We start from the raw sequence: 24,533 nt of genomic DNA on the forward strand, positions 1-24,533 counted from the left end.
GTCTGTGTGTGTGTCTGTGTGTGTGTGCCTGTGTGTGTGTGTGTCTGTCTGTGTGTGTGACGTTGTAGAAAAGCAAATTTTACTGCGGATGCTGGAATCTAAAATCTAAAGAAAAAATGCTGGAAAATCCCAGCAGGTCTGGCAGCATCGGTACGGAGCCCAGAGATGCTGCCAGACTGGCTGAGATTTATCAGCATTTTGTCTTTTAGTTTCTGTGTGTCTGTGTCTGAGTGTGTGGGTGAGGTGTGTGTGTGTGTGTGTGCGTGAGGATGTGTTTTGTGTGTGTGTTTGTGCGTGGGGGTGTGCACGTGGGGGTGAGGTGTTTGTGTGTGTGTATGTGCGTGGGGGTGAGGTGTGTGTGCGTCTTTGCGTGGGGGTGAGGTGTGTGTGTGTATTTGCGTGGGGGTGAGGTGTGTGTGTGTCTGTCTGTGGGGGTGAGGTGTGTGTGTGTATTTGCGTGGGGGTGAGGTGTGTGTATGTGTATTTGTGCGTGGGGGTGTGTGTGTGGGGGTGAGGTGTGTGTGTCTGTCTGTGGGGGTGAGGTGTGTGTATGTGTGTCTGTGGGGGTGAGGTGTGTGTGTCTGTGGGGGTGAGGTGTGTGTGTGTGGCTGTGCGTGGGGGTGAGGTGTGTGTGTGTCAGTGCGTGGGGGTGAGGTGTGTGTGTGTGTCTGAGCGTGGGGGGTGAGGTGTGTGTGTGTGTTTGTGCGTGGGGGTGTGCACGTGGGGGTGAGGTGTGTGTGTGTGTGTATGTGCGTGGGGGTGAGGTGTGTGTGTGTCTGTCTGTGGGGGTGAGGTGTGTGTATGTGTGTCTGTGGGGGTGAGGTGTGTGTGTCTGTGTGCGTGAGGTGTGTGTGTGTGTCTGTCTGTGGGGGTGAGGTGTGTGTATGTGTGTCTGTCTGTGGGGGTGTGTTGTGACTATGTGTGTCTGTGTGTGGGGGTGAGGTGTGTTGTGTGTCTGTGCGTGGGGGTGTGTGTGTGGGGGTGAGGTGTGTGTGTGTCTGTGCGTGAGGGTGAGGTGTGTGTGGGTGTCTGTGCGTGGGGGTGAGGTGTGTGTGTCTGTCTGTGGGGGTGAGGTGTGTGTGTGTCTGTCTGTGGGGGTGAGGTGTGTGTGTGTGTCTGTCTGTGGGGGTGAGGTGTGTGGTGTGTGACTGTCTGTGGGGGTGAGGTGTGTGTGTGTCTGTCTGTGGGGGTGAGGTGTGTGTGTGTGTCTGTCTGTGGGGTTGAGGTGTGTGTGTGTGTCTGTGCGTGGGGGTGAGGTGTGTGTGTGTGTCTGTCTGTGAGGGTGAGGTGTGTGTCTGTCTGTGGGGGTGAGGTGTGTGTGTCTGTGCGTGGGGGTGAGGTGTGTGTGTGTCTGTCTGTGAGGGTGAGGTGTGTGTGTGTGTCCGTGCGTGGGGGTGAGGTGTGTGTGTGTGTCTGTGCGTGGGGGTGAGGTGTGTGTGTGTCTGTGCGTGGGGGTGAGGTGTGTGTGTGTGTCTGTGTGTGAGGGTGAGGTGTGTGTGGGTGTCTGTGCATGGGGGTGAGGTGTGTGTGTGTGTCTGTCTGTGGGGGTGAGGTGTGTGTGTGTGTCTGTCTGTGGGGGGTGAGGTGTGTGTGTGTCCGTCTGTGGGGGTGAGGTGTGTGTGTTTCTGTCTGTCTGTGGGGGTGAGGTGTGTGTGTGTGTGTCTGTCTCTGGGGGTGAGGTGTGTGTGTGTGTCTGTCTGTGGGGGTGAGGTGTGTGTGTGTGTCTGTCTGTGGGGGTGAGGTGTGGGGGGGTGTGTCTGTTTGTGGGGGTGAAGTGTGTGTGTGTGTGTGTCTGTCTGTGGGGGTGAGGTCTGTGTATGTGTGTCTGTCTGTGGGGGTGAGGTGTGTGTATCTGTCTGTGTGGGTGAGGTGTGTGTGTCTGTCTGTGAGGGTGAGGTGTGTGTGTGTCTGTCTGTGGGGATGAGGTGTGTGTGTGTGTGTGTCTGTCTGTGGGGGTGAGGTGTGTGTGTGTGTGTCTGTCTGTGGGGGTGAGGTGTGTGTGTGTGTGTCTGTCTGTGGGGGTGAGGTGTGTGTGTGTGTCTGTCTGTGGGGGTGAGGTGTGTGTGTGTCTGCCTCTGGGGGTGAGGTGTGTGTGTGTCTGTCTGTGAGGTGTGTGTGTCTGTCTCTGGGGGTGAGGTGTGTGTGTGTGTGTGTGTCTGTCTGTGGGGGTGAGGTGTGTGTGTGTCTGTCTGTGGGGGTGAGGTGTGTGTGTGTGTCTGTCTGTGGGGGTGAGGTGTGTGTGTGTCTGTCTGTGAGGGTGAGGTGTTGGTGTCTGTCTGTGGGGGTGAGGTGTGTGTGTGTGTCTGTCTGTGGGGGTGAGGTGTGTGTGTGTGTGTCTGTCTGTGGGTGTGAGGTGTGTGTGTCTGTCTGTCTGTGGGGGTGAGGTGTGTGTGTGTGTGTCTGTCTGTGGGGGTGAGGTGTGTGTGTCTGTCTGTGGGGGTGAGGTGTGTGTGTCTGTCTGTGGGGGTGAGGTGTGTGTGTGTGTGTCTGTCTGGGGGTGAGGTGTGTGTGTGTGTCTGTCTGTGGGGGTGAGGTGTGTGTGTGTATGTAGGCCTTGGCTCAGACTCTCTCACAGCTGCTGAGTGAGAGGTTGCAGGTTGAAGTTGACAAAGATGGAGTCTGATAGCCCCCGTGTTGAACGGGATGTCGCAGGAACTAAGGCCTTGGCTGTGTCTCTGATAAAAGGTTCAATGCATCAGCCAGTATTCCGGGATCAGGGTTTGGAACGGGGCTTTGGATGTCACCCAGATCAGGCATGAATGAAGAGGCCAGTTATTGTGGAAGAGAGAAGACTGACGGGTAACTGATAGATTTAAGATTCTGAAAGGTTAGGTAGAGAGAAAGTGTGTCCTCGTGCAATGAAACTAGAGGTTCAGAAATATAAGAAAATCAGCAAGAAACCCAAACAGGAATTTGCGAGAGTTAAGGGGTAATTTAGCGTGGCCAATCCACCTACCCTGCACATCTTTGGGTTGCGGGGGTGAAACCCACGCAGACACGGGGAGAATGTGCAAACTCCACACGGACAGTGACCCAGAGCCGGGATCGAACCTGGGACCTCAGTGCCGTGAGGCAGCTGTGCTAGCCACTGCGCCACCGTGCTGCCTCGGGTGTCGACAGGTTTAAGGAGAAGCTGGATAAACTCACGAGGGAGAAAGGAATAGATGGACTAACGGATGAAGCAAAACTAGGGGCTTTTCACAGTAACTTCATTGCAGTGTTAATGTAAGCCAACTTGTGACAATAAAGATTATTATAAAAGATTATTAGAAAAGAGGAAGCTCATATGAAGCAGAATTGATCGAATGGGCTGAATGGCCTTTTACTGTCAGGCTGGGAATTCGATGTAAAGTGTGACAGAGAATAATTGAATCCAGTTATTTTCACTCCAATATTCAATTGAATTCAATCTTTTTAATTAATGACAATTTCCAGCAATGGACCGTCTCAAAATCTTGGTTTTGAGATCCAGATTTCCTCTGTTTACAAGGAATGTTTCAGTGATTTCCTGAACCCTAACACACATTTTCTGGCAGGTCTGTGAATGAATACAAATCGCCTCCACCTGTTTGTGATGACAGCCGAGCTTTCTGAGATAGTCATTGCAATCAGGCAGGACGTCCTTTCTGTGGACACCGTTAGTTCGCCGAGCATTTATTGCCCATCCCTAACCGTCCTGAGAGGTTGATCGTGAGGCTTTCTTCTTATTGCTATCAGGCTTGGCACTGGTCCAACCCCCTCCCCAACCCCAACTCCCAAACCCCCCCCCCCCCCCACCCCTCATCCCTGCAATCTCCTCCAGCCTTAAACCCTCCGAGATCTGTGTATTGCTGTAGTTCAGGCTTCTTGAACGTCCCCAAATCCTTCACTCGACCATCAGCAGCCGTTCCCTCAGCTGTGTGAACCCTAATCCCCCTCACTCCACCTTTCCCCCACCCCCCCTGCCCTCCCCAACCTCTCCAATTCTCACCATCGCTGCCTTCCTTTATGACAGTCATTATAACCTACATCTTTGACCAGGTTTATATCTAATATGTCTGAAACAACACCCTGAGTCTGAAGAGCGACTTCAAAAGCGACAAAACATCCCCGGAGATATCGCTGGATTGCTATCAAACAAGATCTGACACTGCTGAGAGAGGGGAGTCTCGGTGTTAATTTAGTTTTGTCCCCTCTGGGTGTTTCCGTACCCTAAAGACGCTATATAAATGCATTGTTGTCGAATGAGGGTTTTGGAGATGGTCCCTATGCAGCCATCCTGAGCCGGCGTGTTGTAATTTATAGAATCAATATACGAAGCATTTCTGTTCTCCCCTGTAGGAGATGGTGACAAGGAAATGTATGGATTAATTAACCCAGTAAAATTGGATAATAGCTCTTTGTACATTATTAATATTAGTTCATTTCTTCACATGGCTTTCGACATGCCAGACACGTCAGCAAGTTTAAGTGACTGAACAAGTTGGCCTGATTATACAGCGAACATTCCTTATGGACCATTCAAATAATGGGAACGCCTCTGAATAAATTTATTAAATATGTTAATGAGCCTGTGACTGCCAGGCGAAGAGGGATGGCGGTTGGCATTGTCACCATTTCCTTTCCGATGTTGACCAACTGCAATCAGGTTACGACCTCCCGAGCTGGTAAAAATATGAGGAATCCCATTCTGGCAGTTTGACCCAATAATCGAGACTGAATCATAGAATTTACAGTGCAGTAGGCCATTCGGCCCATCGAATCTGCACCGGCCCTTGGAAAGAGCACCCTACCTAAGCCCACAGCCCCACCCTGTCCCAGTAACCCCACCTAACCATTTTTTGGACACTAAGGGCAATTTAGCACGGCCAATCCACCTAACCTGCACACCTTTGTACTGACACTCCCAGTGTAACTGTGAGGGAACGCTGCACGGTCTGAGACATGTCTTTGAGAAGAGATGTTAACCTGACGCCCCGTCTGTTCTCTCAGATGAGACAAGAATGATCCTCCCTCAGGCTGTCTTTGGATGAAGACGAAGGGAGTCGTCCCCGGTATCCCGGCATCAATGTTTAACCCTAACCTCACCATACCTGGGGTGGGATTCTCCGACCCCCCCCCCCCCCCCCCCCCGCCACCGGATCAGAGAATCGCCGGGGGCCGGCGTCAATCCCACCCCCACCGTCTCCTGAAGTCTCCGGCACCAGAGATTCGGCGGGGGTGGGAATCTCGGCGCGCCTGTTGGCGCCCCCCCCCCGGCAATTCTCCGGCCGGCGATGGGCCGAAGTCTCGCCGGTGTCATGCCGGTTCCGCCGGCGTGAATCAAACCACCTACCTTACCGGCAGGACCAGGCGGTGGGGGGGTCTCCGGGGTCCTAGGGAGGGGCGTAGGGCGATCTGACCACGGGGGGTGCCCCCACGGTGGCCTGGCCCGCAATCGGGGCCCACCGATTGGCGGGCGGGCCTGTGCCGTGGGGGCACTCTTATCTTTCCGCCTTCACCATAGTCTTCATCATGGCGGAGGCAGAAGTGACCCCCTCCCCTGTGCATGCGCGGGGATGAAGTCAGCAGCCGCTGACGCTCCGGCGCATGCGTGGACTTACATCGCCCGGTGAAGTCCCTTCGGCCCCAGCTGGTGTGGCGCCAAAGGCCTTCCACGCCGGCTGGCGGAGCGCCAACCACTCCGGCGCGGGCCTAGCCCCTCAATGTTAGGGCTTGGCCCCTAAAGGTGCGGAGACTACCCAACGCCGGAGTGGTTCACGCCACTCCATCCACTCCATCCCGCCAGGCCCCCCCCACCGCCCCATCGGGTCGGGGAGAATCCCGTCCCTCCTTATTATTACATTGCTGTTTGTGGGAGATTGCTGTGAACAGGTAGCTGCTCTCCTTCCTACATTACAACAGTGACCACGCTTCACAACTATTTCATTGGAAGTAAAGCATTGGGATGTCCCGAGGTCAGAAAAGGCCTTCTAAAAAAGCAAGTTAGAGCTGAGTCTGAAGAGATGGGGTTTGGGAAGGTTGAGGGAAATTCTGGGAATCTTGACAGTGTTGCGAGGGTTAATGGTTCGAGAAAGGACTTTTTCATGGGTACTGAGTATTGTCCACATTGGCAATGTGAGGGATTACCGAGTGTGACAGGTGCGGGGGAGCTGAATTAACAGTTGTTAAACAGGAGCACGCACAGCCCTTCTCATGTCCACAGTGCACACTGATTCACTTGTCTTGTTCTGTCGAGAACAGTAAGTCCACCTCAGCCAGTCAGATAGGATGTTCCTGTTCCTTTAACACTCGTTAAAATCCCTATTGGAAGGAATCCAAGTTTTGTCGCAGTGATGTGTTCTTATTTACCTGCACGGAGATGCTTCACTGAGCATGGAACGGGGAAAACAGAAGGAAAAGGATATCAAAAAATAAAATAAGGTTGAACAGCAGAAAATTCTACCTGACAAAATATTCAACACATAAGGGTAAATATAAATGAACCTGCCCCAGTAAGAAGTTGTAGGGAAAGAATCACTGTCCGATTTGTACTCCCGAATTACCCCGACCCAATGCAAATTCCCCAATTTACACCCCCGATTTACAACCCCTGATTTACACCCACTGATTTACACCCCCTGATTTACACCCCCGATTTACACCCCCAATTTACACCCCCTGATTTACACCCCCCGATTTACACCCCCTGATTTACACCCCCCAATTTACACCCCCTGATTTACACACCCTGATTTACACCCCCTGATTTACACCCCCCAATTTACACCCCCTGATTTACACCCCCTGATTTACACCCCCTGATTTACACCCCCAATTTACACCCCCAATTTACACCCCCTGATTTACACCCACTGATTTACACCCCCTGATTTACACCCCCGATTTACACCCCCAATTTACACCCCCTGATTTACACCCCCCGATTTACACCCCCTGATTTACACCCCCCAATTTACACCCCCTGATTTACACACCCTGATTTACACCCCCTGATTTACACCCCCCAATTTACACCCCCTGATTTACACCCCCTGATTTACACACCCTGATTTACACCCCCAATTTACACCCCCAATTTACACCCCCTGATTTACACCCCCGATTTACACCCCCCGATTTACACCCCCCAATTTACACCCCCTGATTTACACACCCTGATTTACACCCCCAATTTACACCCCCAGATTTACACCCCCCGATTTACACCCCCCGATTTACACCCCCCAATTTACACCCCCTGATTTACACACCCTGATTTACACCCCCAATTTACACCCCCGATTTACACCCCCAATTTACACCCCCTGATTTACACCCCCTGATTTACACCCCTGATTTACACCCCCCGATTTACACCCCCTGATTTACACCCCCTGATTTACCCCCCAATCTACAGCTCCCTGATTTACACCCCGCAATTTACACCCCCTGATTTACACACCCTGATTTATACCCCCTGATTTACATCCCCCAATTTACACACCCTGATTTACACCCGCTGATTTACACCGCCTGATTTACGCCCAATCTACAGCTCCCTGATTTACACCCCCAAATTTACACCCCCTGATTTACCCCCCCCCCCGATTTACACCCCCTGATTTACACCCCCCAATTTACACCCCCTGATTTACACCCCCTTATTTACACCCCCCCGATTTACACCCCCTGATTTACACCCCCTGATTTACACCCCCAAATGTACATCTCCAATTTACACCCCCTGATTTCCATTCCACCAATTTGCCCCTGTTATACATGCCCCTAATTTGCACCCCTCAATTTGAACCCTTTTTTAAACCCTGATTTATACCCACGTGAGTTCCATTCCCCAATTTATACTCCACCAATTCACCCCCCCCCCCCCCCCCCCCCCCCCCCCCCCCAGGGTTACACCCTCTCTGTTATCACCCAGTGCCCTATTCATTTACATGGCCAATCCAATCATGCGTGTTTCCCACTGGATGGGATTATGAGGGACAGGATATAAAATCCGATTCCCATTGGGATTGACTCTGGGAGAGTGGGGGTAAAGGTGCCTCTGGAATGCTGTGCTGGGGCTGTTGTCTCGATGGCAGAGTGAGGGGCAGGTCACTCTCCTCACCGCCATTAGTTGCTATTTCTGCGTTAAGCGATTGTGTTTGGGGTTTCTTTGAAGATCCTGTTGACGGAGTTGTTTTCACTGTGGCAACATTTGGAAATGTGGCATTTGGAAATGTTCCTGAACCTTTCCATCTGTGGCCTGCTCCCAACTCCTACAGCCACACAAACCTCCTCTTTGTGGGGCTCACGTATCCTTCTACTGAAAATGGCGAGACGCGGAAACGCAGATCATTTGGCGGTGCTGGAAAATGTCAGCCAGACCTGTGTTCATTCGCCTGCTCCGAGTTAAAAAGGTTCAGGTCTTCATTATAATGGTGACTAACGAGGCATCCGCCGTACATTTGCTCTTTAGTAAAGAGACTCATTAATTTTTTAGGAGACCTTTACAAAAAAAATCCAACACAATGGACTTTTCTCAATGCCTGTCGGCTCGTACCTCACTGTCAAAGCTCTGAAGAGGCTTTTCATCGCCCAGGTTCTGACACCTTTGCTGCTTTTCGTGGTTTTGTTGGCTTTTTAAATAAAATAATGAAACTGCCAGTCTTACTTCTAAAAGGTCATCCGTATTCCCATTGGGATTACGTGTTAGTGGGAAGAATAGCGGGGAACAACTAGGAGACACAAGCAATGTTTATATGTATAAAAAAATAATGATTGTTGGGAGACCTTTGGCTTTTGAGTTGATGCTTCTGTCAGACTCCGAGTTCCCTCTGTGTAGCTCAGTAGGAAATATGCATCACAGAGAAGGTGGCTAACACACAAGAATTACGAGCAGGAGGAGGCCATTCAGCCCCTCGAGCCTCCTCCACCATTCGGATCGCGGCCGACTTCTGAACCCCATTTTCCTTCCCACTCTCAGGACCCCCCACTCCCTGATCTCAAAGCAAAAAACACTGCTGCGCTGGAATCTAAAAGCACAAAGTGCTGGAAATACGCAGCAAGTCTGGCAGCATCTGTAGAGCAAGAAACAGAGTTAACGTTTTGAGATCTTATGATTCTCCGCCAGGCCATACGCGAGGGAGATATGTGATGGGTTTTATACAGTTAGAGAGGGGGTGGAACAGGTCGTTCAAAGTCTTCTGGATCTCTGCCCTCACCCCTTCTCCTGCCCAGAACCAGAATAGGGTCCCCCTTATGCTCACTTTCCACCCCATCACATTCAGAGAATCATCCTCCGCCAACTCCAGCATGATTCCACCACAAAGCACATCTTCTCCTCACACTCTGTGACACCCTGGTCCACTCCTCAAACACTCCCAACTCCTCATCCCCTTCCCATGGCATCTTCCCATGCAATCGCAGAAGGTGCCACACCTGCCCCTTTATCTCCCCCCTCCTCACCGTCCTGGGCCCCATACACTCCTTTTAGGTTAAGCAGCGTTTCACTGGTACCTCCTTCAATTTGCACTACTGTAATCACTGTTCCCAATGGATCACCTCCTCTGCATTGGGGGGACTACATGCAAACCGGGGGACTGCTTTGCGGAACACTTTCGCAAGCACGACCCCAACCTCCCAGTCGCTTGTCATTTGAACTGAGAATCTTGCTCTCATGCCCACATGGCTGCCCTTGGCCTGCTGCAATGCCCCAGTGAAGTCCAGCGCAAGCAGCTTCTCATCTTCCAATTCGGCATATTACAGCCCTTGGGATTTTACATTGAGTTCAGCAACTGCGCCATGAACTCTCTTCTCCATTCCAAACCTCATCTTTCTCCCTAACCCCCTCCTCACACCAGGCCAGCCTGTGTCTTGTTCTTAAGGTTTGCATTGACAGGGCGCTGACCCATTCCCTGCTGGTAACAGGTTCTGCTACCTGCCCTTTATGCCACCATTAGCACATTCTTTAGTCTTTATCACTACCATGAACACTCCCTTTGTCTTGTGTCTATAACACCTTTGTCAATCTCTCCTGAACTCTCGCCGATTGCTGGCCTTCTATTCTGCTCCACCTGCCCCGCCCCGTCTCTATCACATTATAAAATCCATCACGTTCCTCCCTCTCTAGCTCTGAAGAAGAGTTAGAAGGGCGCAAAGCGTTAACTCTGTTTCTCGCTCCATAGACGATGTCAAACCTGCTGAGTTTTTCCAGCATTTTCTGTTTTTACCTTTCACCCCCTAATGGTCAAAGTTCATCCAATTCAGCCTTGTACATAATCAATGACCCAGCCACCACTGCTCTCTGGATAGAGAATTCCACAGACTAATGATCCTCTGAGAGAAAACATTTATTCACATCTCAGTGTTAAATGGGACACCCCTGTGTCTCCTAGTTCTAGACTTCCCTACAAGGGGAAACATCCTCTGTTGAGGGTGGAAGGAGTGACGGTTGAGGGTGGAGGGAGTGACGGTTGAGGGTGGATGGAGTGCCGGTTGAGGGTGGAGGGAGTGCCGGTTGAGGGTGGAGGGAGTGACGGTTGAGAGTGGAGGGAGTGACGGTTGAGGTTGGAGGGAGTGACGGTTGAGGGTGGAGGGAGTGACGGTTGAGGGTGGAGGGAGTGCCGGTTGAGGTTGGAGGGAGTGACGGTTGAGGTTGGAGGGAGTGACGGTTGAGGTTGGAGGGAGTGACGGTTGAGGGTGGAGGGAGTGACAGTTGAGGGTGGAGGGAGTGACGGTTGAGGGTGGAAGGAGTGACGGTTGAGGGTGGAGGGAGTGACGGTTGAGGGTGGAGGGAGTGACGGTCGAGGGTGGAGGGAGTGACGGTCGAGGGAGTGACAGTTGAGGGTGGAGGGAGTGTCGGTTGAGGGTGGAGTGAGTGACTGTTGAGGGTGGAGTGTGTGACGGTTGAGGGTGGAGGGAGTGATGGTTGAGGGTGGAGGGAGTAACTGGTGAGGGTGGAGGGAGTGACGGTTGAGGTTGGAGGGAGTGACGGTTGAGGGTGGAGGGAGTGAAGGTTGAGGGTGGAGGGAGCGACGGTTGAGGGTGGAGGGAGTGACGGTTGAGAGTGGAGTGAGTGACGGTTGAGGGTGGAGGGAGTGACGGTTGAGGGTGGATGGAGTGCCGGTTGAGGGTGGAGGGAGTGCCGGTTGAGGGTGGAGGGAGTGACGGTTGAGAGTGGAGGGAGTGACGGTTGAGGTTGGAGGGAGTGACGGTTGAGGGTGGAGGGAGTGACGGTTGAGGGTGGAGGGAGTGCCGGTTGAGGTTGGAGGGAGTGACGGTTGAGGTTGGAGGGAGTGACGGTTGAGGTTGGAGGGAGTGACGGTTGAGGGTGGAGGGAGTGACGGTTGAGGGTGCAGGGAGTGAAGGTTGAGGGTGGAGGGAGTGATGGTTGAAGGTGGAGGGAGTGACGGTTGAGGGTGGAGGGAGTGACGGTTGAGGGTGGAAGGAGTGACGGTTGAGGGTGGAGGGAGTGACGGTTGAGGGTGGAGGGAGTGACGGTTGAGGGTGGAGGGAGTGACGGTTGAGGGTGGAGGGAGTGACGGTTGAGGGTGGAGGGAGTGACGGTTGAGGGTGGAGGAGTGACGGTTGAGGTTGGAGGGAGTGACGGTTGAGGGTGGAAGGAGTGACGGTTGAGGGTGGAGGGAGTGACGGTTGAGGGTGGAGGGAGTGACGGTTGAGGGTGGAGGGAGTGACGGTTGAGGGTGGAGGGAGTGACGGTTGGGGGTGGAGGGAGTGACGGTTGAGGGTGAAGGGAGTGACGGTTGAGGTTGGAGGGAGTGACGGTTGAGGGTGGAGGGAGTGACGGTTGAGGGTGGAGGGAGTGACGGTTGAGGGTGGAGGGAGTGACGGTTGAGGGTGGAGGGAGTAACGGTTGAGGGTGGAGAGAGTGACGGTTGAGGGTGGAGGGAGTGCCGGTTGAGGGTGGAGGGAGTGACGGTTGAGGTTGGAGGGAGTGACGGTTGAGGTTGGAGGGAGTGACGGTTGAGGGTGGAGGGAGTGACGGTCACTCACTGCTCCTCGTTGTGATGTTCCAGGAGACTCTCCCTCGCACTGGCGCACCGTTGTCTCCCTCCCGCCTCTGTAAACACATTGAGGGAAGAGGGCAGGAAATTGGGAGAATCGCGCTTGGTGGGAATTGCTGACAGATTTGAGTAACATTCAGAAGATCTGAAATAATTAATTTACCGTCTGTGTCTCTTCTCTCAGGTTCAGTTAATACATTATAACCACGAGCTGTACACAAACATCACAGAAGCTTCGAAGAGCCCGAATGGCCTGGTGGTGGTCTCCATATTTATAAAAGTAAGTCATGGAGCAAACACACTGGGTAGGATTTTCCGTGAGCCCCCCCACCCCGGCCGAGGCAGTCTGCCATTGGCCAGCAGTGGGATCTTCCTTTCCCACAGTTCTCAGCAGGGGTTCCCATTGAATGCACCTCCCCCCCGCCTTCCTCGGGGACACCGTGGCCGGGGTGCACTGGCAGCGGCATTCGAAGATCCTGTCTGCTGGATGATTCCTTCCACTGTGTCAGATTCTACTGCCAGAAACATTCCGAGACACAGGAATGGACTTTCCCAAATAGATCATAGATCAGAGAGAGTCACAATAGTGCAGAAAGAGGCCATTCAGCCCATCAAGTCTGCACCAAACATCTGAAAGGACAACCTACCTAGGCTCAAATGCATCCCTATCCCCAGTGGGCAGCACGGTAGCAGAGTGGCTAGAACTGTTGCCTCACAGCTCCAGGGTCCCAGGCTCAATTCACGGCTTGGGTCACTGTCTGTGCGGAGTCTGCACGTTCTCCCCATGTCTGCGTGGGTTTCTTCCGGGTGCTCCGGTTTCCTCTCACAAGTCCTAAAAGATGTGCTGTTAGGCAAATTGGACATTCTGAATTCTCCCTCCGTGTACCCGAACAGGCGCCGGAATGTGGCGACTAGGGGCTTTTTACAGTAACTTCATTGCAGTGTTAATGTCAGCCTACTTGTGACAATAAAGATTATTATTATTTTATCCCCACCTAAGGGCAATTTATCACGGCCAATCCACCTAACCTGCACATTATGGACTGTGGGAGGAAACCGGAGCACCCGGAGGAAACCGGAGACACGGGGAGAACATATAAACTCCACACAGTCACCCGAGGTCGGAATTGAACCCGGGACCCTAGCGCTGTGGGGCAGAAGTGTTAATTACTGTGACACTGTGCTGCCCCTGAGGGGCCAGAGGGCTGTTGGCTGTGTGTCCACATTCAGTGTTACTGCTGCAGGAAAATCCCAGCCTGTACAGTGTGGGATTAGTGTGAGAGCTGGTGGGTGCTCGGTGGACCAGGGGACATTGTCCCCATGGTTCCCGCAGCTCCCCATCACTGGGCCTCCTCCACTGGGCCTCCTCCACTGGGCCTCCTCCACTGGGCCTCCTCCACTGGGCCTTCTCCACTGGGCCTCCTCCACTGGGCCTCCTGCACTGGGCCTCCTGCACTGGGCCTCCTCCACTGGGCCTTCTCCACTGGGCCTCCTGCACTGGGCCTCCTGCACTGGGCCTCCTCCACTGGGCCTCCTCCACTGGGCCTCCTCCACTGGGCCTTCTCCACTGGGCCTCCTCCACTGGGCCTCCTCCACTGGGCCTTCTCCACTGGGCCTCCTCCACTGGGCCTTCTCCACTGGGCCTCTTCCACTGGGCCTTCTCCACTGGGCCTCCTCCACTGGGCCTCCTCCACTGGGCCTCCTCCACTGGGCCTTTTCCACTGGGCCTCCTCCACTGGGCCTCCTCCACTGGGCCTTCTCCACTGGGCTTCTTCCACTGGGCCTCCTCCACTGGGCCTCCTGCGCTGGGCCTTCTCCACTGGGCCTCCTGCGCTGGGCCTTCTCCACTGGGCCTTCTCCTCTGGGCCTCCTCCACTGGGCCTCCTCCACTGGGCCTCCTCCACTGGGCCTCCTCCACTGGGCCTCCTCCACTGGGCCTTCTCCACTGGGCCTCCTCCACTGGGCCTCCTCCACTGGGCCTCCTCCACTGGGCCTTCTCCACTGGGCCTCCTCCACTGGGCCTCCTCCACTGGGCCTCCTCCACTGGGCCTCCTCCACTGGGCACCATCAGTCTCCTGTTCTGGATCGCTCCATCCGAGTCTGTTATAGGCTGGATGGGTGCGATTAGATAATAACTCCATTCTCATTGTCTAGCCTGACTGCCGGGCTGAAGTCGGAGGTAAACCTGATGGAATTAGGTCTGTTTGCTTTTGTGTTGATGCTGTGCAATCATAAGGAATTAGAGAACGTGTGAAGGTCATTAAGGGGGGAAATTGCTCACTGCCAAACCTCAACCTTTCTGTCTTCTTTATTTCAGGTGTCAGACATTGCAAACCCGTTCCTAAACCGAATGCTCAACAGGGACACCATCACCAGGATCACCTATAAAAGTAGGTCGATGGCCGGACTGGCAACAATTGCCGTGTGTGTGCCGGGAACTTAGACTTAGAACAGTACAGCACAGAACAGGCCCTTCGGCCCTCGATGTTGTGCCGAGCAATGATCACCCTACTTAAACCCACGTAACCCGTATACCCGTAACCCAACAATCCCCCCCATTAACCTTTCACTACGGACAATTTATCATGGCCAATCCACCTAACCCACACATCTTTGGACTGTGGGAGGAAACCGGAGCACCCGGAGGAAACCCACGCACACACAGGGAGGACGTGCAGACTCCACACAGACAGTGACCCAGCCGGGAATCGAACCTGGGACCCTGGAGCTGTGAAGCATTGATACTAACCACCATGCTACCGTGAGGCCTGTCCATGTGTGTGGCCCAGTATCGAGGTCTGAGACTGAGGGTTGTGTTAGCACAGGCCAGAGTGTGGCTTTGGGGGGGGGGGGGGAAGGAAACTAGCTCTCTGCTCACACTGAAACTCAGTCTCAATACTCGGGGATGTAGATGGACCTGAATCTGTGAGGTCAATAGACAGACTGGAACAGGCAGAGCCAGACAGACCTTGTCCATTACCCACTATTACAGACTGGAAGAGGCAGAGCCAGACAGACCGTGTCCATTACCCACTATTACAGACTGAAAGAGGCAGAACCCACGATTACAGACTGAAAGAGGCAGAGCCAGACAGACCTTGTCCATTACCCACTATTACAGACTGGAAGAGGCAGAGCCAGACAGACCTTGTCCATAGCCCACTATTACAGACTGAAAGAGGCAGAGCCAGACAGACCGTGTCCATTACCCACTATTACAGACTGAAAGAGGCAGAACCCACTATTACAGACTGGAAGAGGCAGAGCCAGACAGACCTTGTCCATAGCCCACTATTACAGACTGAAAGAGGCAGAACCCACGATTACAGACTGAAAGAGGCAGAGCCAGACAGACCTTGTCCATTACCCACTATTACAGACTGGAAGAGGCTGAGCCAGACAGACCTTGTCCATAGCCCACTATTACAGACTGAAAGAGGCAGAACCCACGATTACAGACTGAAAGAGGCAGAACCCACTATTACAGACTGAAAGAGGCAGAGCCAGACAGACCGTGTCCATTACCCACTATTACAGGCTGGAAGAGGCAGAGCCAGACAGACCTTGTCCATAGCCCACTATTACAGACTGAAAGAGGCAGAGCCAGACAGACCTTGTCCATTACCCACTATTACAGACTGAAAGAGGCAGAACCCACGATTACAGACTGAAAGAGCCAGACAGACCTTGTCCATAGCCCACTATTACAGAGATGCCTTCCAACTAAATATCAGCAACCTCAGCCTTGGCTCTCTGGCCACTGACTCCATCCATCATACTGGCCACTCTCTGAGGCTAAACCAGAGTCCGTTTGTAAAACTAATGTCCACTTTGACCCTGAGCTGAAATTCTGATTCCATTGCCCCTGGAATGTTATAAATTCATGGAGCTCCTGTATTGTTTCAGCCCCTGGACCATTGCAATCCCTGTATGGTTACAATCCCTGTATTGCTACAATCACTGTACTGTTACAATCCCTGTATTGCTACAATCCCTGTATGGTTACAATCCCTGTATTGCTACAATCCCTGTATTGCTAGAATCACTGTATTGTTACAATCCCTGTATGGTTACAATCCCTGTATGGTTACAATCCCTGTATGGTTACAATCACTGTATTGTTACAATTCATGTATGGTTACAATCCCTGTATGGTTACAATACCTGTGCCATTATAATCCCTATATTGTTATAATCCTGATATTATTACAATCCCTGTTTGGTACAATCCCTGTATTATCACAACCCCTGCACCGTTACAACCTGTGCATTGTTCCAAACCCTGGATTGTTATGATTCCTGTTGTGTTGCAAAGCATGTATTGTTACAACCCCTGTATCGTTAAGATCCCTGTATAGTTACAATCACTGTATAGATACAATCCCTGTATTGTTACAGTCCCTATTCTTTTGCAATCCCTATATTGTTATTATCCTTATATTGTTACAATCCCTGTATGGTTCCAACCCCTACACCATTAAAATTCCTGTATGGTTATACTCCCTGTATGGTTCCAACCCCTGTATGGTTACAATATCTTTATTGTTAGAATCCCTGTGTTGTTCCAATCCCTGTACGGTTATAACCCCTGCATGGTTACAACCCCTGTATGGTTACAACTCCTATATAGTTACAATCCCTGTTCAGTTACAATCCCTGTATAGTTGCAATCCCTGGCCTGTTACAATCTCTGTACAGTTACAATCTCTGTCCTGTTGCATTCCCTGTATGGTTACAACCCATGGATGGTTACAATCCCTGTACAATTAAAATCTCTGTACAGTTACAATCCTTATCCTATAACAATCCCTGTACAGGTCCAATCCCTGTCCTGTTACAATCCCTGTCCTGTTACAATGCCTGTCCTGTTACAATGCCTGTCCTGTTATAATCCCTGTCTTGTTACAATCCCTGTCTTGTTACAATCCCTGTCTTGTTACAATCCCTGTTCAGTTACAATCCCTGTCCTGTTACAATGCCTGTCCTGTTACAATGCCTGTCCTGTTACAATCCCTGTTCAGTTACACTCCCTGTCCTTTTACAATGCCTGTCCTGTTACAATGCCTGTCCTGTTACAATGCCTGTCCTGTTACAATCCCTGTTCAGTTACACTCCCTGTCCTGTTACAATCCCTGTCCTGTTACAATCCCTGTCCTGTTACAATGCCTGTCCTGTTACAATCCCTGTTCAGTTACAATCCCTGTCCTGTTACAATCCCTGTCTTGTTACAATCCCTGTCCTGTTACAATCCCTGTTCAGTTACAATCCCTAGATAAATCCCGCTTTGACAAAGAGTCATCGGACTCGAAACGGACTCTTTTCTCTCCCTGCAGATGCTGCCAGACTTGCTGAGATTTTCCAGCATTTTCCCTTTTGTCTCAGTTACAATCCCTATTCAGTTACAATCCCTATTCAGTTACAATCCCTATTCAGTTACAATCCCTATTCAGTTACAATCCCTGTTCAATTACAATCCCTATTCAGTTACAATCCCTATTCAGTTACAATCCCTATTCAGTTACAATCCCTGTTCAATTACAATCCCTATTCAGTTACAATCCCTATTCAGTTACAATCCCTATTCAGTTACAATCCCTATTCAGTTACAATCCCTGTTCAATTACAATCCCTATTCAGTTACAATCCCTATTCAGTTACAATCCCTATTCAGTTACAATCCCTATTCAGTTACAATCCCTATTCAGTTACAATCCCTATTCAGTTACAATCCCTATTCAGTTACAATCCCTATTCAGTTACAATCCCTATTCAGTTAAAATCCCTATTCAGTTACAATCCCTGTTCAATTACAATCCCTATTCAGTTACAATCCCTATTCAGTTACAATCCCTATTCAGTTACAATCCCTATTCAGTTACAATCCCTATTCAGTTACAATCCCTGTTCAATTACAATCCCTGTGCAGTTATAGAATTGTGCATCATGTCACAGTGACTCCAGTTGTTTTGTGTTTAGTACAGCAGTGGAGATTTAAACTCATTGAGACCCTTTGGAATATCTCTCGATGATGACTCTGTGAGTACTTCAGAAATCTCTAAAACGCACTCAGACAGAAAATCTCAAATCATCAGAACAGCCTTTGGGCATTTGAGGATTGGACAGTTCCATAGAAGACCCACGCAGTCCAAGCACGAATAGTAATTGATTACAGACTAGTATCATCTTTAAGAGGCCAGTCAGCTGTTGCCTGGGTTAATAAGGGACAGATCATTCTGACAGTAATTCCATTCATACTTGTCCCTGTACAATTACAAATTCTCTTTTGGACAAATACATTATTATTCAATCTTGAACTGTTGATAAAGGAAGGAAACAGACAACTTACATAATCCAGGGCAGCTCCCATGTTCTAAACGGCAACTTTCCAAAAATCATAGAATCCCAATAATGCAGAAGGAGGCCATTCGGCCCATCGAGTCTGCACGCACCCTCCGAAAGAGCACCTACCTAGGCCCACCCCCCACCCTATCCCCGTAATGCGGTGCATTGTTCATGGCCAATCCACCTAACCTGCACATCACTGGACTGTGGGAGGAAACCGGAGCACCCGGAGGAAACCCACGCAGACACAAGGAGACCGTGCAGACTCCGCACAGACAGTGATCCAAGGTGGGAATTGAACCCGGATCCCCGGCACTGCTGTGATGCAGTGCTAACCACTGTGCCATCCACCTCTACTGCCTCCCCCCCCACAGCCCTGATGTTGTAACCCGTCTGATTTCTGTTCATTAATCCCTGTGCTTGTTGACTATTGTCTCCTAGTCTGTAAATGCCTGGATTTTAAACCTTTCCTCCTCACCCCATGATCTCATCCAAAACCCTGCAACCCTCTCCATCTAGACAACTCCCCAGGATTTCTGCGCCCCTCCAATTCTGCCCCCCTTGCATATTTCTAATTAAAATCACGAGACCAGTGGCAGCTGCGCCTTCAGCTACCTGGCCATCATGCTCAGGAATTCCCTCCCTAAACCTTTCAGCCTCTCTCACCTCTTTAAAATACTTCCGAAAACCAACCTCCTTGCCCGGGATTTTGGTCACCTATCTCTTTATATGACTGGGAATCAGATTTGACTAAATAACATTCCTGGTGACGTTTCTTGGCATATTTTGTGTTCGAGGTGCTGGATAAAAGCGGTTTATTGCTTTTGTTGGCACTATCCATCATTCAAACCCATTCTCATTCCGTCAGTTCCTTCGTGAACTGATCCTGCAGGTTGAAATTGAAAAATTGAAAATCGCTTATTGTCACAAGTAGGCTTCAAATGAAGTTACTGTGAAAAGCCCCTAGTCGCCACATTCCGGCGCCTGTTCGGGGAGGCTGGTACGGGAATTGAATCGTGCTGCTGGCCTGCCTTGGTCTGCTTTCAAAGCCAGCGATTTAGCCCTGTGCTAAACAGCCCCTAAACAGAAGATGTTTGTGGCTTGAAAGCTATTCCAGTGAATTCTCTTATTAAGCAGCTGGTCCCATTGTTGCACCTTGTTCCGACTTCTTCCCTGCCAATCTGACGGTGTTACAGAGCCCCGGGCGTGGAGCTCAGGTCTTGATTCTAGACAACGGAGCCTTCACTGCATTGAAAATGAAAAATGAAAATCGCTTATTGTCACGAGTAGGCTTCAATGAAGTTACTGTGAAAAGCCCCTAGTCGCCACATTCCGGCGCCTGTGGGGAGGCTGGTACGGGAATCGAACCGTGCTGCTGGCCTGCTTGGTCTGCTTTAAAAGCCAGCGATTTAGCCCAGTGAGCTAAACCAGGATCAGGGCTCGATTTCACGTTGTCCACTTCAGGATTTTTTTTTTTCATTCGGATTCCCCCCGCATCCCCCCCCCCCCCCCCCCCCCCGCCGCCCCCCCCCCCCCCCCCCGCCGCCCCCCCCCCCCCGCCCCCCCCGCGCCCCCCCCCCCGCATCCCCCCCGCACCCCCCCCCCCCCCAGCATTGTAACACCCCCTTTTTGATTTATTTCAATTGTGTGAAAATGATGCATTCTGATGAATTTTAAATACTCCCAATTCTTAATTCTCATAATTCTTCAGGCTCAACTCAGGCACATTGACACTGCCAAAGCCTTCAGTTCAGGCTCTGTCCCCAGCTATAGGATCCCTCCCCCCTTCCTCCTGGCTCTGTGTGTCACTGTGTTCTTCACTCTCTGCGGAGGTAACACTCTTTCCTCCCACTCTCCATTCAAATTGATTCCATTTCAAACTCCCCCAGTTCATTCCGCCAGGTAAGAACGGCAGATTTCTTTAATAGAATTTTTGTTGTGGAATCCCTACAGTGCAGAAGGGGGCCATTCGGCCCATTGAGTCTGCACCGACCCTTTGAATGAGCACTCCCCCATCCACACCGCCCTATCCCCATAACCCAGAGCCTAACCTGCACATCCCTGGACACTAAGGGGCAATTTAGCATGACCAATCCACCTAACCTGCACATCTCTGGACACTAAGGGGCAATTTAGCATGACCAATCCACCTAACCTGCACATCTCTGGGCACTAAGGGGCAATTTAGCATGACCAATCCATCTAACCTGCACATCTCTGGACACTAAGGGGCAATTTAGCATGACCAATCCACCTAACCTGCACATCTCTGGACACTAAGGGGCAATTTAGCATGACCAATCCACCTAACCTGCACATCTCTGGACACTAAGGGGCAATTTAGCATGGCCAATCCACCTAACCTGCACATCTCTGGACCGTGGGAGGAAACCGGAGCACCCGGAGGAAACACACCCAGGCACGAGGAGAACGTGCAGACTCTGCAGAGACAGTGGCTGGAATCAAACCTGGGACCCAGGAGTTGTGAGGCAGCAGTGCTAACTACTGTGCCACCGTGCCTTCCTTAAAGAGCATTAGATGAGTTTTTACAACACTTGATGATAGTTGGCACGGTTACCAATACCGAGACTAGCTTTCAATCCCAGATTTGATCAATTTAATTTCAATTCCACCAGTGGCTATGTTGGGATGTGAACTGGCAACACTGGAGCCTGGAACTCTGGGTTCGTTCACTGATATTACAAGTGGAGTAACCTTCAGCTGAAACCCTTGAAGCCGATTGTGTCTGAATTCAGATGCCTCCAGCTTTGGATGGGAGAAGGAGTGGATTGTGGGGCGTATTCATTAAGGGAAGTGCGAGGAGGATAGAGATCTGGAGAACATGGTACAGGGAGTGCAATGGAGAAATCAAACCGACAGGGAACACTGTGCATCTCCAACCCAAATGTCTGTCTGATTTACAACCGTAACCAGAAGATCAATTATTGAGACTCTCAAACGTCCATTGTTTAGACTCTGGGCCGTCACTAACAAACACATCATGAACATTGACTATTTTTTGGACATTTCCCTGCAATAGTTTATTTTCTCTCATTCCTCCTGATTTTCTCTACTCTGCTCTGCTCCTTTGCTGAAGGTGCTGAACCCTCTCCTGGGAATTCCTGCTCTCCATCACCCAACTCCTCCCTGTGTCCCACTCCCCCCCTCACACATCCCACCCCTGCCCCCTCCCCCCCCCCCACTTGCCCCCTTCGCTGTCTCCCCACTCGTCCCCTTCCCTGCCCACTTGCCTCCCCTCCTTGCCCCCTTCCATTCACCACCCCTCCCTGCTCATCCTCCTCAACCCCTCCTGTCCCTCACTCCTTGCAAACCCCTTCCCCTCTCTATCCCCATCCCCACCATGGTGGTGGTGGCAGAGTGTTATTGTCATTGGACCAATAATCCCGAGATCCAGGGTTCAAATCCCACTATGGCAGAAAGCGAAATGTGAATTCCATAAAAATCCGGAGTTTAAAAAATCGAATAATGTCCTTGAAACCATTGTCGATTGTCACAAAAACCCATATGGGTCACTAATGTCCTTTGGGGAAGGAAATCTGCTGTCCTTACCCAGTCTGGCCTACATGTGACTCCAGACCCACAGCGATGTGGTTGACTCTTAAATGCCCCTCGGAAATGGCTCAGCGATTATGAATGGGCAAAAATGCTGGTAAAGCCAGCGGCGCCCACATCCCCTGAACGGACACAAACGCCCTTGTTTCCCCTTATACTCCCTCACCCCTTACCCAAGGATTGAGTCAAGGACACTCACTCGCCAGTTCCTGCTCTAGCTGGAGCTGTTATCACCCAGAGCCATCGTGGGAATAGCGTTACTATGGATACCATACTTTGGTGCTGTGAGTGATGGTGATCTGTTGTAAGGCAGTGAAAACAGATGCCTAATTAACAATTTATTTCGCAATTAGCATCTCTAATTATTCATGGAAAAATTCCATCCCTAATTCAACACTTGGATGGGGAAGTATTTTATCTGATTCAGCACAACATTTGATTTGGAATTGTACAGATTTATAACAGATTGGTCCAGCATTGGATAACTCAAGGTTTTGGATCACTTGATATTGTTTGTCTTTATTTTCTAGATGATGCATATTTACTGCAATTACTAAACATCGAAGGGCTATACCCAGAAACCCCCAGCTTCATAACATACGAGGGATCAATGACTATCCCACCTTGTCACGAAACTGTCACCTGGATTATAATGAATAAGCCAATCTACATCACCCGAATGCAGGTAAAGATCATTGATTTACCCTTTCATATTCTTGATCTTCTAACTTTTCCTGGGTTCCCTGCTGGGGGGCCAGGGGATTAGTCAGTGGAGTTCAAATCAATCGTTCCAACTGTATGAATTTGACAAGTGGCAATTTAAGATCGGCTGGCATTTCCGTTGTGCCTTTCCACACGTTACATTTCCCCCAAGCACGTTACACTCAGTGTGGTCAGTATTGTGAAGTGGGGAATGCAGGAGCCAATTTACGCACAGGAAGCTCCCACGGATAGCAACGAGACTCCTCACTGGGTGATCTGCTTCAGTGACGTTGGTTAGAAGGTCAGGGGGAACAAGGAAAACTCCTGCTCTCCCAGCCACGGAATCTTTTCTGGTCACCGGCGAGGAGGGCAGGCGGGGCTGCAATTCAATGTCACATCTGAAAAACGGCACCTGGGGCAGTGCGGCGTTCCCTCAGCGCTGCACCAGGAATATCAGCCTGGATCCTACGTTCAATTCTCGGGAATGGGCGTCAGAAACACCTGCCCAAGAAGCAACACGGACTGGTACACACGGACACTCAGCTGACAAAGTATTTTGCAGGTGTGTGGGGGGGGGGGGGGGGTTTGGAAGGGTTGGTGGATGGGGGTGGGAGATGCAGGGGCGGGGGGGGGGGGTGATAGTTGCTGATGTCTTTAACAGAGGTTCACACACACAGCTGCACGCTCCAGCTGGCGTGAGTGAGTATTTAGCAGCAAGGGTCCTTAGCACTGGATGAGAAACCCAGAAGAGTCACACGTCCTCGAAACTTTAACTCTGTTTCTGTCTCCGCAGACGCTGCCACATGTTGGGCTTTTCCAGCATTTTCTGTTTTTATGTCCAATCGCGCTGCCTGCCACAGATCAACCAAGCCAACAACAACTTGCATTTACGTAGCATTTATGTAGCAATCCAAAATTACTGCGCAGAAATGTTCTCAAATGATAGCTTGAAACTGAATGGCAAAATGTGGTGATGGGACAGGTGAAAATTAGTCAAAGATGTTAGTTTTAACAAGCGTCTTCGAGAGGGGTTTAGGGAGTGATTTCCACAGCGAAGGGCCCAGCCACAGCCACTAATGAATTGGGGGAGTGCAGAGATCTGGGAAGGTTCTGGGGTATGGAGGAGATCACAGAGATAGCAAGGGGCAAGGCCACGGAGAGATTGAAGGAGAATTCTATGATTGAGCAGATTATAACCAAGGTGAAGATCATCAAGGAAGCACCACCATGCAGAAACACGACTGAAGATGTCGAGAGTTCCGCCCCAGCATTGGGAACGACTCTGTAAAGGTTTGCCAAGTACAGGTTTCATAGAAGGAGGCCATTTGGCCCATCGAGTCTGCACCGGCTCTTGGAAAGAGCACTCTATTTAAGCCCACATCTCCACCCTATCCCCATAACCCAGCAACCCCGTCTAACCTAAGGGCAATTTAGCATGGCCAATCCACCTAACCTGAACATCTTTGGACTGTGGGAGGAAACCGGAGCACCCGGAGGAAACCCACGCACACATAGATTACATAGATTACATAGAATTTACAGTGCAGAAGGAGGCCATTCGGCCCATCGAGTCTGCACCGGCTCTTGGAAAGAGCACCCTACCCCCTATCCAAGGTCAACACCTCCACCCTATCCCCAGAACCCAGTAACCCCACCCAACACTAAGGGCAATTTTGGACACTAAGGGCAATTTAGCACGGCCAATCCACCTAACCCGCACATCTTTGGACTGTGGGAGGAAACCGGAGCACCCGGAGGAAACCCACGCACACACGGGGAGAACGCGCAGACTCCGCACAGACAGTGATCCACTGGGTGGGTGGGTGGTTGGTTTGGTGGTTGGGTGGTGGTTGGTTGGTTAGTATTTGGTGGTTGATTGGTGGGTTGGTTGGTTAGCGGTTGGTTGGTGGTTGGTTAGTGGTTGGTGGGTTG

At 51.1% G+C, this 24,533-nt stretch overlaps 1 protein-coding gene across 2 annotated transcripts in view; it reads left to right on the top strand.

The window, feature by feature from the left end:
* Positions 1-24,533, top strand: part of ca10a (carbonic anhydrase Xa) — a 109,672-nt gene that overhangs the window by 18,468 nt on the left and 66,671 nt on the right. For both annotated transcript variants that reach the window (XM_038777960.1, XM_038777961.1), the window contains exons 2-4: positions 12,169-12,264; positions 14,302-14,374; positions 22,430-22,584. In XM_038777960.1, the coding sequence (XP_038633888.1) occupies positions 12,169-12,264; positions 14,302-14,374; positions 22,430-22,584 (324 nt within the window). The remainder of the gene's footprint in view (positions 1-12,168; positions 12,265-14,301; positions 14,375-22,429; positions 22,585-24,533) is intronic.

Source organism: Scyliorhinus canicula, chromosome 18 (genome assembly GCF_902713615.1).
Source record: "Scyliorhinus canicula chromosome 18, sScyCan1.1, whole genome shotgun sequence".
Lineage (NCBI taxonomy): Eukaryota > Metazoa > Chordata > Chondrichthyes > Carcharhiniformes > Scyliorhinidae > Scyliorhinus > Scyliorhinus canicula.